This window comes from Protomyctophum bolini (assembly GCF_963924005.1).
Source record: "Protomyctophum bolini genome assembly, chromosome: 12".
Lineage (NCBI taxonomy): Eukaryota > Metazoa > Chordata > Actinopteri > Myctophiformes > Myctophidae > Protomyctophum > Protomyctophum bolini.
Genome location: NC_137873.1, coordinates 42,379,627 through 42,395,226, shown reverse-complemented (window position 1 = coordinate 42,395,226; position 15,600 = coordinate 42,379,627). Strand labels below are relative to the sequence as shown.

Genomic DNA, 15,600 nt, shown 5'->3' with positions numbered 1-15,600 from the left:
TTATGCATTCACCAGCAGTTAAAAATATAAAATATATATATATATATATATATATATATATAGAGAGAGAGAGAGAGAGATACTGATTTACATAATTATACCAGCGGTATCTGTGCAGCCACCCACGTCATGACTGATAGTCTTTAACCCATTCTGAACGGGAACCCATTTTGGTGTTAGCATCATGTTATGCTTTAGCTTTTGAAAAATAGCAGATCTACAAGCTCATAGCGCGCCACCGAGTGGCGCGCTACGAGCTTGTAGGTCTGACATTTTTTAGAATCTGATCTCGGGTCAGAATGGGTTCATCAGACCAGTGTGTGTCCAGTGGAAACCTCGTATGAATCTGATCTCGGGTCAGAATGGGTTAAAGGGCTGATTCCTGCAGATAACCCTGTTTATTGTCACGTGTCACACAATGCAACAGTGCATGCAGTCAGTGTGTCATTCTTGCACTCTTAAAGATTCTCTAAACGGTGTGAATAAATGTACAAATGTGTGTGTGTGTGCGCGCAATTTAATGAGTGTATAGAATGAGTGCAGGTAGATTAAATGGCTTCAGTAAGGCTGGTAAAAAGTTCACAATGCGGCATCGTAGACGTAGAAGACCGCAGGCTGTGTCTCTGTAGTGGATTATTGAGGTTCTGATTGCATCTCTCTCTCTCTCTCTCTCTCTCTCTCTCTCTCTCTCTCTCTCTGTGTCTCTCTGTCATAGCTACGGCAGGCTGAGTGAGCTTGTGGAGCACGTTTTCCCGCTGCTAAGTAAAGAACAGAACGAGGCCTTCATCATGCCAGAGTATAGTTCATTCTGTTACTGGAGACAACCCATACCTGACTTCAACCCTGACGAAATGCTCTGATACAACCCAGACACGCATCAACACACGCACGCACGCACACACACACACACACACACACACGCACGCACGCACGCACGCACGCACACACACACACACACACACGCACACGCACACGCACATGAGAGAACCTATACGTACACATACTTTATAAACGGAATGTGACACTTGCAGCCCTGCTGTTATAGACTTCAGCTGGAGGAGTGACAGGGATGTGACGATCAGGGACACGAATAAGGAAGGAAAACTGTCGTCACTCGTTGGGAACACGAGTGTCCAGGAAAACCCACTGGAATACTGGGGGGGGGGGGAGCCACATCCCAGAGAGAGGGTGGAAAGACATGGGCTCTCCTCCTCCTACAGTACAGCTGTCCCAGACCCACATGGGCTCTCCTCCTACAGTACAGCTGTCCCAGACCCACATGGGCTCTCCTACAGTACAGCTGTCCCAGACCCACATGGGCTCTCCTACAGTACAGCTGTCCCAGACCCACATGGGCTCTCCTACAGTACAGCTGTCCCAGACCCACGCCAGCACTGTCAACTACTAGTACTTTAAAAAAAGAAAGAAAAAAAAACCCAGGCCGAGAAACATGAAGATGTCTCATCCCTTGGGGGCCACTCTCTAAATTATTCATTTGGAAATGTGTTATTTTTTTCCGTGAGTATAAGTTAGGCTTTTAAGCCTGATTCGTGTTTGGGTAACAAAGAAAAAAAAAAAGCTTTTTTGTTTCTTTTTAGTTTTCAACTGAAAGGACACTTTTGTCAGTTGAAGGTGAGGCGTTTTGTCACAGAAGCATAAATCGGGGCTTTAAGACGAGTTCTCATGCTTCCCCGACACGTCACCCTGAACAATGTCATGCTAAGCTAACTGCTGAGGAAGTGAAGGACACTGTATTTGCTTATTGGAACGTGGGCAGGAAACTAACATCAGCTTCTAGCCAAATGCAGGTTTTTTTGTGTTTCGTTGTGTATTTTGTTCTGGCTGTAACTACTTTGCCAGCTGGTTTGGAAGGAAAGCGTATATAATATGAATATAATTTTATTTCATTTTCCACAAAACAAGAACGCCAGGGTTAACGTGGATAAAGCGGCTACTGGCTTTAGGGATTCAGCGACCATCGTTGCCTGTAGATTGACAACAAAGCTAGTGTCTTTACCTTTACTCTTAACTGGCCCAGAAATCTGGGCAGGCATTCTTTGTCTCAGTGTTGGGAGTCAAGTCAGTAAGCTGCTGACGTGCACATCAATCTAGCCCTAAAATGGCCACTTGAACTGAACAGGTTTGGGGGTATTTGATTATTCCAAAGCTGTTATGGGCAAAACTTAGAAGTTTCAGACACAGTTAATTTTGTTTCCGAAAAGAAAAGTGGCCTCACAGTATTTTGTGCTATATCCTTTACATTCATGTAGGATTATTATACCATTTGGAAAAAAAGACACTTGATGGTTGTTTTTTGTTGAGAATGCAGTAATTATTTATCATAATTGATGTTATTGTTTTAAGTTATTGATTTCCATTGTTTGACGAGCACTAGATGACTGGTGCAGTGTATTGATGCCGTTGTTGTGTTGGCGTGGTCGGTTGCTGGTTGACGTGAAACCGAACAGTAACTTAGGTTCCCAGAATAGCACATCTGGACCCATTACTAAGAACCTCGTGTGGGTGTTTTATTATCACTTATTCCTTATGCCGTTTCATGGTGACTTGCAGGCCTTCTCGGTGCAATGGAAGTTTCATAGACAAAAAAATACATTCCTCGGAGTTGGCGAACCCAGGAAAACTGTAGCCTTGGCTTTGTCATTGTGTGGAAAAAAGGAGTGCTCAGTGTTTAAACTGAAGGGGTTCCCTCTGTGAGGTCATGCTTAGAACCCCTGCAAGATGTGTGCACGTGTGTGTGTGTGTGTGTGTGTGCTGATCATTTACCGTGTTGCTCATGGGGGGGGCGTGTGAAGGTCAGATACACTTCAAGTCCTACGTTTCTTTCCCCAGCTGCTTCGGCCCAGTGATGTAGAATAATTCACTCGCCTCCACCACCACACACCTCTACACCCCAGTGATGTAGAATAATTCCCTCACCTCCACCACCACACCTCTACACCCGCACACACAAGACCCCACACACACTAAAACGTCTCTCTCTCTGGAGACTGTAGACCTCGGACTACATGCGATTATAGCACACTGAAATGTAGTTCCAGTCCCTCCTGGGATGGTTGTCGACCTAACACACGTCATTCTGAAATATACATTTGTGTAAAAAAAAAGATAAGAAAAAAAAGATAAGACGAGAGGACCATAGAGTCCATAGACCAGTCCATAGACCAGCCCATAGAGTCCATAGACCAGCCCCATAGAGTCCATAGACCAGCCCCATAGAGTCCATAGACCAGCCCCATAGAGTCCATAGACCAGCCCCATAGAGTCCATAGACCAGCCCCTTGGCAAAGACAGAGGGGAAATGTAGGCCTTTATTTACCCTCGCCTGTTTGCAACTGCCGTGCCATTGTTCAGTTCACCATTTGTATTTTATTTCTTCAGTTAACGTGGCTCGTGTGTGTGTGTGAATGGGCTCGGAAGGTAATGCTTGATTTATTTTTGGTTGTGTGCCATCATGTCGCACACCTGAAAAAATGGCATTCTAATGAACTCGCAATGTGTCGCGCTGTGAGCATGTAGATCTGCTGTTTGTTTTGTTGTGTGAGCGACACCCATGTGCAGCTAAATATTCATCAGGCCTGAGGTTGAGTGTAAGACAAATGGTATTGGTATATGTATGAGTGTCTGAATGAATATATGTATGGTACAATACCAGTGGTGTATTGGCCGGGCTAGAGGAGGAAGAGATGGAGGGCGTTACTTGGGATGTCTAAATAAACAGGAAAGGCTTGTGCGTGTGCAGGAAGCACTTTGAAGTATTCCATGCGTGTCTATCAGTGTGTCATTGGAGAGACGTCTGAGGCGGATGAGACGTTCTGTTAAGACGTCCTGTTAGATCTGAGCCGTTGCCTGTAGCACAGTACGCACCAGGACTCCATGAGGAGACGTAGAGGAGACCATTTGATCAGAAATGGGAAGCACAACAGTTTTAAGACAACTACTACTACTCACTCGAGTCGATAACAAATCATTATTTGGCATAATTTAATTATTATTGTTGTTATTATTTTCTATATGGGCATTCGTTCTGTAGCGAAGCTGTTGGTTTGTGTTAAGAAAAAAAGAAAAACCCCCCTTTTCTTTTTTTTTGCTTTGATATTGTTTTGTTTGTGCTCTTTGAAGTTGGTGAAGTAAATTCTCTCTTTCTTATAGCATAATTAATAACAGCGATTTCATTCTTTCTATGAAAGTAATACAATCTTGTGTGGAAAGTTCACACTTCATCTAATACGATTCTGGGACATGTGGTATAATACTGTAATTAGATATTGTTTGTTCTGATAACTGCTTTTGGAAAATACCATATGCTGAGCTTCACCTATATTCTGTCAATGCCTTTTCTTTTTTTTTTATTACTCATTTCTTACGCGATGTATAATCTTTTTGTGAGGATGTACTTGTTTTGTTCCGTTCAGAAGTAAGGCTTGCCGTTTGATCGCGTCTGACCACTACCTTGTGCATATGCTGTATTGATTTGTATGGAAATGTGGTTTAAAATATGTTTACAGAACAAAATCCATTATTATTATAAGGAAAAAAATATATATACTATAGGCCAATTAAGCTAACAAAGTGTAGCTTCTGGTCATGTTTTGTGTTTAATAAAGTTTCTAACTGAATGCATTTCATTCTTCCAGACCTATTCGTAAAAGTGTTTCTCTCCCACTGTGATCCGAGTCATAAGATCCGAGTCTGATACAAGTTCATGACCTGCAGGGCCCAGAAGCCCCAATCGCTTGTTTATAGAACCGTTTTGATACTCCGGTCCGGTTCAAACAAGTCCCCCTCAAGTCATTGAGAATCTGTTCTGAGTTCATTATTTAGAGCGAAGAAAGTATAATATCTCAGCTGATCATGAGTATTCATAAGACTTTTGCCCTTTTGAAGTTGACATGGAGATCACAGTATTGGGAAACACACAGCCTGGTTGCTTGTTTTGCAATTACAGTACAGTTGGCGTGTTCACTGTTCACTAGTCTCCAAGGACTGAGCTGGGGAGAGAAAGGGAACTTCTTTTTCGCCCACACCCAAACTGAGTGACCACTGATCACGAGACTGTGCAGCTTCAGAATGATCATGGCTCTGTACAGCTTCAGAATGATCACAACTCTGTACAGCTTCAGAATGATCATGACTCTGTACAGCTTCAGAATGATCATCATGACTCTGTACAGCTTCAGAATGATCATGACTCTGTACAGCTTCAGAATGATCATGACTCTGTACAGCTTCAGAATGATCACAACTCTGTACAGCTTCAGAATGATCATGACTCTGTACAGCTTCAGAATGATCACAACTCTGTACAGCTTCAGAATGATCAGGACTCTGTGCAGCTTCAGAATGATCAGGACTCTATACAGCTTCAGAATGATCAGGACTCTGTACAGCTTCAGAATGATCACGACTCTGTACAGCTTCAGAATGATCATGACTCTGTGCAGCTTCAGAATGATCATCATGGCTCTGTACAGCTTCAGAATGATCACGGCTCTGTACAGCTTCAGAATGATCACGGCTCTGTACAGCTTCAGAATGATCAGGACTCTGTACAGCTTCAGAATGATCATGACTCTGTACAGCTTCAGAATGATCATGACTCTGTACAGCTTCAGAATGATCATGACTCTGTACAGCTTCAGAATGATCATGACTCTGTACAGCTTCAGAATGATCAGGACTCTGTACAGCTTCAGAATGATCAGGACTCTGTACAGCTTCAGAATGATCACGGCTCTGTACAGCTTCAGAATGATCAGGACTCTGTGCAGCTTCAGAATGATCAGGACTCTGTACAGCTTCAGAATGATCAGGACTCTGTACAGCTTCAGAATGATCAGGACTCTGTGCAGCTTCAGAATGATCATCATGGCTCTGTACAGCTTCAGAATGATCACGACTCTGTACAGCTTCAGAATGATCAGGACTCTGTACAGCTTCAGAATGATCATGACTCTGTACAGCTTCAGAATGATCAGGACTCTGTACAGCTTCAGAATGATCATGACTCTGTACAGCTTCAGAATGATCACGACTCTGTACAGCTTCAGAATGATCACGACTCTGTACAGCTTCAGAATGATCAGGACTCTGTACAGCTTCAGAATGATCACGGCTCTGTACAGCTTCAGAATGATCAGGGCTCTGTACAGCTTCAGAATGATCAGGACTCTGTGCAGCTTCAGAATGTGTCCTCGTCTGCCTTGGAGTATTTCAAGGATCCTTTTGCTAATAAGCCTTATATACCTTAATAAATTATGATAGCCCTCTATAACAAAATAATAAATAAATACATAAAAACACCATAAAAAAATATTTTAGAAACTGTTCATATTTTACTCAAGGGGTTACGCAACGGCCGTTGCAAGTTGATGTAATTTGTAGATCTACTGTCCAGCAATAAACAATCGTACTTAACCTATAATATAACATAACAATATTTTAAATATGTTTTTATTAGCACATGCATGCATTCCATACATCCCATAGGGCTGGACCACACATGGACAAAAGATTTCTAAAATATAAAAAGAAAATATTTATGTTTAAATTTTTTGTTATAGAGGGCAATTATAACGTATTGAGGCATATGAGGCTTATTTGCCAGGGATCCTTTTTTATCATAACCCCGTTATAAAATAATTTAAGTGTCATTCACTGTATAGTTCAAGAGAATATGAAGTAAGGTTACAGTTACAGCAGATACTGTGATTTGTCACCCTTTATTGCCTAGCATTATTATGTTCTGTTAATAATACTTGACATTATGCTGATGTTTTTGATAATTATAGTATAAAAATTAATTTAACGTTATTTTTACACCACATATTCAATAATGGTGCAATGGGTACAGTACAAATGGAAGATTGATTATTAACAATTCAAACAGATACAGTGACAAGAGTATAGAATAGAGCACCGAAGTCCTGACGTCACCGTCAGTAGAGGGCGCCAGTTCACAGGTTAGTCTACTTTTTATTTGCATTGTAATCTCCATAGGAGGGGATTTTAGATCTCATTCATATAAGAACTGTGTTGGAAAAATAAACCGATCACCTTTTCACTCATATGGATATGAAGCATCGACTGAAGGTGGAGATGTACAAATATACCCAAAGAGTAACAAAATAAGCGTTAGAAACGAGTCAAACAACCCAGAGACTACATTTCCGGGTAGGCGGGGTGGCTGCATCTGCCCGTCGCACAACAGAAACTGAATGTTAATTACGTTAATTTTAATTTGATTGATATTTAATGTTTCGTGGTTAATACGAGTCGAGTCACCACCAGCTGAGCTTACGTCAACGAGGAATCTCAGGAACGCAATGTGTCGACGGCTGGGCGTGACGTATATTAGCAGCGACATTGCCTTCATATGTAGTTTCAAGGCTTATGCGGCAACATTAATTCCATTTTCACCAGAAACTGGCGGTATCAAATATGAATGGACATCATTAACGAGTGACGCACAGCCACTCCCCCCTGACAGAAAGGCCGGGGTGGTCCGTTTATTGTTTCATACACAGTTCTTATATGAAGCGACCTAAAATCGCCCTATGGAGATTTCACTGCAAATGAAAAAAAGAGCTGTGTATTGGCGCCCTCTACTGAAAGTGACGTCAGACTACGGCGCTCTTATTGCTTTTTGATCTAGGCAAATATTGCTCCTTTTGGTCAAATTCCTGGAAATGGCCCACGTGATCTTTAAACGGCAAATAAATGTTTCATCCAATGATCAGAGAAAACACACCGTCCTCATCTGTGTGTCGTAAAACAGCTGCAATGACGGCACAACTGTCACACACACACATGGACACTTGGACCACATCAGTCAATACCATCCATGGCTTATCCCACGTCTCCAGTCTGTGTGCGTGGGAACATCCCAGTCTTTAGTTCGTGGGTGGGTGGTGCAGCGCTATCTGTTGGCCTGCGGTGCGTAGAGGAAGATGGCGCTAAACGTGGAGAGGATCTCTCTGGACTCGGCGATGGCGAGCTGGCCTGCGGTCCTGACCAGGCTCACGCGGTCTCCCGTCTTCAGGGACAGGATCAGGCTGAAGGACGTGGACCCTCCGCAGCCACAGCCTCCCCCTCCCCCGGCCGGACCCGCGGGCTGACTGGCCGCCGCCGGTCCCCCCGCGCTGCGCAGCCTCTGGACGCTGCGGTTTGACACGGACAGCACGGCCTCCACGCGGTCACCGTGCTTAGCGGTCAGCAGACCCGAGATCAGGTAACGTCCGTCCGTTGGTACTGTGAATATACCTGCAGTGAGAGGAGGAATGGCGTCAGTTTTGAGCAAGACTGGGAAGGATTGACCCTACATTCTACAACGGGTCGTTTACGAGGAAGCAACCTGATTGGTTGAAACGGCTTCTAGCCGGTGGTTAAACCAGCACCGTTCACCACCTAATCAAAACAAAGAATTTAGCTGCTCTGTTCTCCCAGAGCGCTATAGCAAACTCGGTGGCTAGGCTAGCTATTTTCTTGGGACATTTGTGGTCGTAGTGACTACATCTGTCGTTAAAAATATATTTATTTTTCAGCGGTTTTCTTAGTTTTAAGGGTTTAACTGTTGTAGAATTGCAATATTACACTTGAGGGTGTGGTTTAACGTGATTATCGCCACGACAGTGATGCGGTCAGGAACGAGACGAAGTCGAGTTCCGCAAGCTTCGCCCTCTCGTGTAATATTGCTTAATTCAATGACGGTGCAAGTTTTAGGTTAAGTGTGAGAGAAACACTTCAATGTATCAATAGGTTGTATCCAATGATTTTTACCATATTCCATTCACATTTCTTCTACGTACATGATGATGAAAGTAGTCAATGATCTGTTGTACTGTTCTGCATGTTTCTACACCATAATGTCCATGCCTAACAGGAACAAACTTTTCAGTATCACCCGTATTGCTTCCAAAATCATCGGACTTCCTACACCCACACTTTCTGATATGAACAATAACGCCATCACACGACTAGCACTCTCGATATCAAATGACACTGACCATCCTCTGTATCGTTTCTTTAACCTCATGCCATCTGGACAAAGATACAGAACCTTGCCATGGAAAAAGGTCCGTTTTAGTAGGAGTTTTGTCCCCTCAGCCATCGCGGCATTAAACAAACTGCCCCGCCGATAGGTTGGTTCTGTACACAGTGGGGACCTCATGTTTTGTTTCTTGTTTTTTGTACTGTCTTGGTGTTATGTGCTCTGTGTTGTTTTTGATGTGGGTGTTGAACTGTTGAACAGATTGTGAAGACCAATATCCTTCGGGACAATAACGATTATTATGATTAATTACTAGATAACACTGTGGCAATCTTTAGCTCGACGGCACGAAAGTCTCTGTGAGTGCAGTATGTGAACCAAAAAGGAGGACACGGCTCTGTGGTGAAGGCACGCTCTGTAGTCAGGCTGCTTGTGTGTGACTTTTATGTTCGTCATCGGTTTGCCTTAACCCATTCTGACCCGGCACCCATTTCGGTGTCGGCATCATGTCATGCTTTAGCTATTGAAAAATAGCAGATCTACAAGCTCGTAGCGCGCCACCGAGTGGCGCGCTACGAGCTTGTAGGTCTGCTATTTTTTAAAAATCGAAGAGCGACTGACATTTTTTAGAATCTGATCTCAGGTCAGAATGGGTTCATCAGACCAGTGTGTGTCCAGTGGAAACCTCGTATGAATCTGATCTCAGGTCAGAATGGGTTCATCAGACCCAGTGTGTGTCCAGTGGAAACCTCGTATGAATCTGATCTCAGGTCAGAATGGGTTAACGCCATCCTGTATCTCTGCAGGAGTCCAGCCATCTGTAGGAGCGTTGGCGTGCCGGCGTGTCTGTAGGAGCGTTGGCGTGCCGGCGTGTCTGTAGGAGCGTTGGCGTGCCGGCGTGTCTGTAGGAGCGTTGGCGTGCCGGCGTGTCTGTAGGAGCGTTGGCGTGCCGGCGTGTCTGTAGGAGCGTTGGCGTGCCGGCGTGTCTGTAGCTAATCTCACAAAGCGCTGCACCGATCCATCATCATGACGTTTCTTTGTGCACGCTGCCAGTAGGCCACAGATGGACCTCCACTACTTTACGTAGTCGTAGAATATTTAACTTTCATTTTAGAATTGAAGTCACAGGGGCTCGCTGACGACGTCAGCCCACATTTAGAGTCTTAAGGGCTGTATTTTGCGTGTCTTAAGTACCAGGTCTTATTACTTAACTTATGACTTAACGCCTCCAGGTCTTTAGTTTACTCAAGTTAGACCTGGTACTTATTAAGACACGCAAAACACAGCCCATAATGTCATAGATATGCCATTGACAACAGACAGACAGACAGACGTCCCGGATGACTGCAGTGACAGGCTGGCCACGTGAAGTCCGACATTCACATTGGAGCCACGCAGATGTATCTATTAATCAATTGATCAATAGATAGACAGGCAGACACACACATATATATATTTATAGTATCTATAGATAGATACTATTACTACAGATTACTTGGCATTGTGACTTGGCCTGTATGTTTGTGACGGGTACCTGTGTGTGCGTTGTAGTGTCCGCCGTCGTTGACGAGAAGTCTGTTGAAGCGGATGGTTCCAAAGTCTCCAGAAAAGAAGGGCTGCTGGGTCAGGCCCGCGGAGAAGGAGAATGGGTCTGCCAGGGCGCTGTTGTCCACTGATACTACAAACACACAGAGCAGAGAATATATAAGAAGCATTATAACAATAAAAGTACAATCTTTGCCTCTGACTTAAGTACAGTACTTAACCCATTTTTGGTTTTAGCATAATTGTTATGCTTTAGCTATTGAAAATAGCAGATCTACATAGCGTGCCACCGAGTGACGCGCTACGAGCTTGTAGGTCTGCTATTTTTGGGGAAAAAAAAGCTTTTTCAGAAAATTGTCAAAATGGGTTAAAGGGACACTTCACCCTTTTTGCAAAAAAATATATGTTAATGACGTTTAGAAGCTTTAGATCACTTTCCTGGGGGTATTTATGTGTGTAATATGTGGTTTTAGATATTTTAGATTGTAGCAGTGAGCCTGTTGTCTCTGATGTCATGGACACTGGTCTCACTACCTTCCTGGACTACAATTCCCATATTTTTTTGGTGCACTGCTCCTCCTTGTGGATAGGGGGGAGAGCTGTCTTACTGAGACAACATGTAGTCCAGGAAGGAAGTGAGCCCAGTGTCCATGACATCAGAGACAACAGGCTCACTGCTACAATCTAAAATATCTAAAACCACATATTACACACATAAATACCCCCAGGAAAGTGTTCTAAAGCTTCTAAACATCATTAACATATATTTTTTTGTAAAAAGGGTGAGGTGTCCCTTTAAGTAAATGCACTTTTCTTTCCACCACTGGTTCCAATGTAGTTCTTATTTTAGTCACATGGTCTCGTTAATAGTTCATATACGTTTCATTGTTTAAATATTCAGAGATAATTAAGATTCACCTGGAGACGCCACCGGGGCGCGCTGCAACGTCGGGTTCCAGGACACTTTAGCGGCGGCGGGAACTGTAGCGCGAATAGAGAGAGAGAAACAAAGTGTTACTTTTTAATTGTTAACCTGGCGAGTTGTCTCTACCTGGTGCCACCCTTAACCCATTCTGACCTGAGATCAGATTCATACGAGGTTTCCACTGGACACACACTGGTCTGATGAACCCATTCTGACCTGAGATCAGATTCTAAAAATGTCAGTCGTTCTTCGATTTTTCAAAAATAGCAGACCTACAAGCTCGTAGCGCGCCACTCGGTGGCGCGCTATGAGCTTGTAGATCTGCTATTTTTCAATAGCTAAAGCACGACATGATGCTAACACCAAAATGGGTTCCCGTTCAGAATGGGTTAATGATAACACCTTTTATTTTTAAAGGGTGTTTCATTCAGCCGTATTTACAACCCACACATTCTCTGGCATGTAATGTAACACGTTCAACATATGTGTGGTGGAACAAAGACAAGAACACAGTATACATTATTTTACAGCACTGTAGTATATAGACACGTTTTTTGGCCCACATTTTGCCGTAGCGCGCCACGAGCTTGTAGATCTGCTATTTTTCAATAGCAGATTCATAACATGATGCACCAAAAGGGGTTCCCGCCCCCAAAACGGGTTGTTGACAGTGAGGATTGGACGGTGCGTATCGGGTTTCCCAGACATAGATGGCAGTGCCTTTCCAGGTCAAACCTGCAGATGTTGAACTCCTCCTGCACTGTAGTTACTTGTTCCGTAACCTCCCACTCCACCACGTGATCTGTAGTTCCTTGTTCTGTAACCTCCCACTCCACCACATGATCTGCCTAACCAAATGCGTCCAAATCTGTCTAACCACAACGCACCCACTCTGCAAAACCCTCTCCCAGTGCCACGTGTTTGTTTTTGCAGCATTCACAGTTTGAACAATGAAACGAGAATGAAAGACCCTGTTGTTGTTGCAATATTGATTTAACTCGAGAAAATAAAATTGGTACCTGGGACGATCTTCGACTTGAGAGTCGCGGGCCGCACGGGATGATGCCCTGTAAAGTGAAGGAAATGGATAACATGAAATGATGACAAACATATAACACATTTTATTTGACACGCATTGTTGCCACCTGGCAGGAGAAATTCGATAGACTTCAGCTGAGTATTGGCTGAACAATACTGTTGCCTAGTGACTGCTGCTTGCCTGAGGTAATATTGTTTTGTCTGCCCCTCTGGGCCCAGCCTACAGTCTAAACACTGGGTTCACATTCTCAGACAGGATATAAATTAAGCCAGGGGGTGGTGGGGCTTGATCTCGTATAGATAATGAAGGCTTTTCCGAAGAAGAGAGACTTTATGAAAAACAATACCGTTATTCTTTGGAGTCCCCTAATTTGATCGTCAAGACTTAACCCATTCTGACCTGAGATCAGATTCATACGAGGTTTCCACTGGACACACACTGGTCTGATGAACCCATTCTGACCTGAGATCAGATTCTAAAAATGTTAGTCGTTCTTCGATTTTTCAAAAAATAGCAGACCTACAAGCTCGTAGCGCGCCACTCGGTGGCGCGCTATGAGCTTGTAGATCTGCTATTTTTCAATAGCTAAAGCATAACATGATGCTGAAACCAAAATGGGTTCCCGGTCAGAATGGGTTAATCAGTCTCACGTGTGGACAACATAAGACTGCAAATGGACCCACAGCGTATTTCCTAGTGGAACTGGATTGGAATTTGGAATAACACTAACTAACCACCCACAGATCATATCACAGAGCGTATAAAAAGTCACATTGAAGTCATTACTAGAGTCCACAATCAGTTGAAACAAATGATTCCGTCCCTGTAGTATTAAAACTCTAAACAGTTGTCAGTTGTCGTGATTCAGGACGCCGTAGATGGCACTTTGTTGCTTCTGCTGCAGCTTGACAAAACAAGCGACAGAAAGCACACGGCGCTGGATTTTAGTTTCATTTAGAAGTGATTTTAAAGTCTCCCTACTACGTATGCCAAATGTCGAATGGCCTATGGAGAAGCACGGGAACATCTGTCCCGTTGTGCGATAGGAGATCTCGTTACAGTGGGTGTAATGAAAACTCCCAAAGGCATTTGGAAGACGAATGTGAGCACATTAGCGTCGCATATTATACTCCTGAATTATAGAAGACTCTGCACACAAAATAATAGTACAGAAGCAGACGAGGGCAGAATAATCATTTTTTTTAAATGTGTATTATTATCTTGGATGTGCAGACGCTTTGCCACCTGCAGGGTCAGGGTACTTATCCCAGCTGGGTGTTGTGTTAACCTCACCCTCTGCCCCCTCACTCACTCAGACATAAATAGCTGTTTGAGTCATGCCATGTGTGTGTGAGCGACTGCACGTGTGTGTGTGTGTGTGTGTACACGTGTACGTGTGTACGCACGCACCTGGAGCTCCGGCGAACCCTTGCAGAGGCACGGACGACCTGGACGAGTCCTCGGAGCCCCTCCTCACGGTCACTCTGCGCATGTACCCGGGAGGCCCCGCCTCGCCCGTCTCCAACACTGGCCTTCTGGGGGGGACCGCGGCGGGCAGGGCTGGCTGGCGCGGGCCGGCGGGCACCAGAGTCAGGGTGGGCTGGCGCGGGCTGGCGGGCACCAGAGTCAGGGTGGGCTGGCGCGGGCTGGCGGGCACCAGAGTCAGGGTGGGCTGGCGCGGGCTGGCGGGCACCAGAGTCAGGGTGGGCTGGCGCGGGCTGGTGGGCACCAGAGTCAGGGTGTGCTGTCGTGGGCTGGAAGGGTGCTGACTGGGCTGCTGGGGCGAGCCGGGCTGTGGGACGTGGACGGGGCTGGAGGGCTGCCGGGCCTGGGGTTGTTGGCGTGGCGGGCTGTAGGGCTGATGGTGAGGGATGATGAGGGGAATGTGGATCTGCGTGACTCTGGGTCTGGTCTGGGTCGAGTCCGGTGGCGCAGAACCCGCTACAGGCCTCTCCGGTCTCAAGGTCATTCCTTTTTGAGAGAGAGAGAGAGAGAGTGTTTTAACGGTGTGGAATTAGTTTTTGCCTCGACAGATGCCACCATCCGACGTAACATAATAATTTTAACACGTACGGCACAACAGCCTGCGATTTACAACGTGCTCATAAAAATAAATCCCTTTTGTCTTTGTGTATTCACAAACCGCACGTTTTCCCTCACGCTTGTTAATTCCCCTTTAACGGCAAGATGTCGGTCCAACATTAGCCGTCTGACATCATGCCGACTCAAAGCCGCTTTCTTTTTAAAAATGGTGTCATTATTATTCTTTCTTCAGGCTGTGACTTTTTGGACCACAAGGGACCTCCTCTCCAAGTAAAGCACTGGGATGCGTGCCAGGATCACCCCCCTGAGGGCGCAGACATTACCTGAGCCTGTAGATATGCTGTGAGGGACAGACGGCAAGAAATAGCTTTATAACAGAACCTGCATTGTGTCAGCCATCAGCCCTCCCAGCTAGGTGTCACACCCATTGCATCACATCAGGTGATATAATGTCTAAGTGATAGGAACAGTTGCCCTGGTCGGATTGCAGTGGTTCCTGACTTTTTCAGGATCAGGAAAAAGGGCCCACATCACATGACCATCTTGAAATTGTCCTTGGCCCATGCACCCAACGGCCGCCTGTTTATTTTAACCCATTCTGACCGGGAACCCATTTTGGTGTTGGCATCATGTTATGCTTTAGCTATTGAAAAATAGCAGATCTACAAGCTCATAGCGCGCCACCGAGTGGCGCGCTACGAGCTTTTAGGTCTGCTATTTTTGAAAAATCGAAGAACGACTGACATTTTTAGAATCTGATCTCAGGTCAGAATGGGTTCATCAGACCAGTGTGTGTCCAGTGGAAACCTCGTATGAATCTGATCTCAGGTCAGAATGGGTTAATGACCGATCCATGATTGTGGTCCATCATATTTTTTTTATCTGCTATTTTCAAAAGATTTTTTTTTAATGCATTTGAAATACTGTGAAATGGGACATTAGTACTTTCTACTTTTGGTACTTTTAAGTAAATTTTTATACCAATACTTTTTTTACTTTACCTTTACTTGTAACAGCAGTATTGCATTCTAAAACAAATGA

At 44.6% G+C, this 15,600-nt stretch overlaps 2 protein-coding genes across 6 annotated transcripts in view; one reads left to right on the top strand and one right to left on the bottom strand.

The window, feature by feature from the left end:
- lpin2 (lipin 2) overlaps positions 1-4,641 on the top strand; it is a 54,282-nt gene extending 49,641 nt beyond the window's left edge. For 4 of the 5 annotated variants that reach the window (XM_080777445.1, XM_080777443.1, XM_080777442.1 and 1 more), the window contains exon 20: positions 716-4,641. In XM_080777445.1, the coding sequence (XP_080633571.1) occupies positions 716-860 (145 nt within the window). In that variant the 3' untranslated portion in view covers positions 861-4,641. The remainder of the gene's footprint in view (positions 1-715) is intronic. The other variant, XR_013964996.1, reaches the window with a different exon arrangement.
- Positions 4,642-6,721: 2,080 nt separating this feature from the next.
- The window catches only part of emilin2a (elastin microfibril interfacer 2a), a 40,423-nt gene continuing 31,544 nt past the window's right edge, over positions 6,722-15,600 (bottom strand). The window contains exons 5-9 of the mRNA XM_080777441.1: positions 13,927-14,487; positions 12,497-12,544; positions 11,471-11,533; positions 10,542-10,685; positions 6,722-8,280 (exon numbers count right to left, since the gene is read on the bottom strand). Of these exons, the coding sequence (XP_080633567.1) occupies positions 7,937-8,280; positions 10,542-10,685; positions 11,471-11,533; positions 12,497-12,544; positions 13,927-14,487 (1,160 nt within the window). The 3' untranslated portion in view covers positions 6,722-7,936. The remainder of the gene's footprint in view (positions 8,281-10,541; positions 10,686-11,470; positions 11,534-12,496; positions 12,545-13,926; positions 14,488-15,600) is intronic.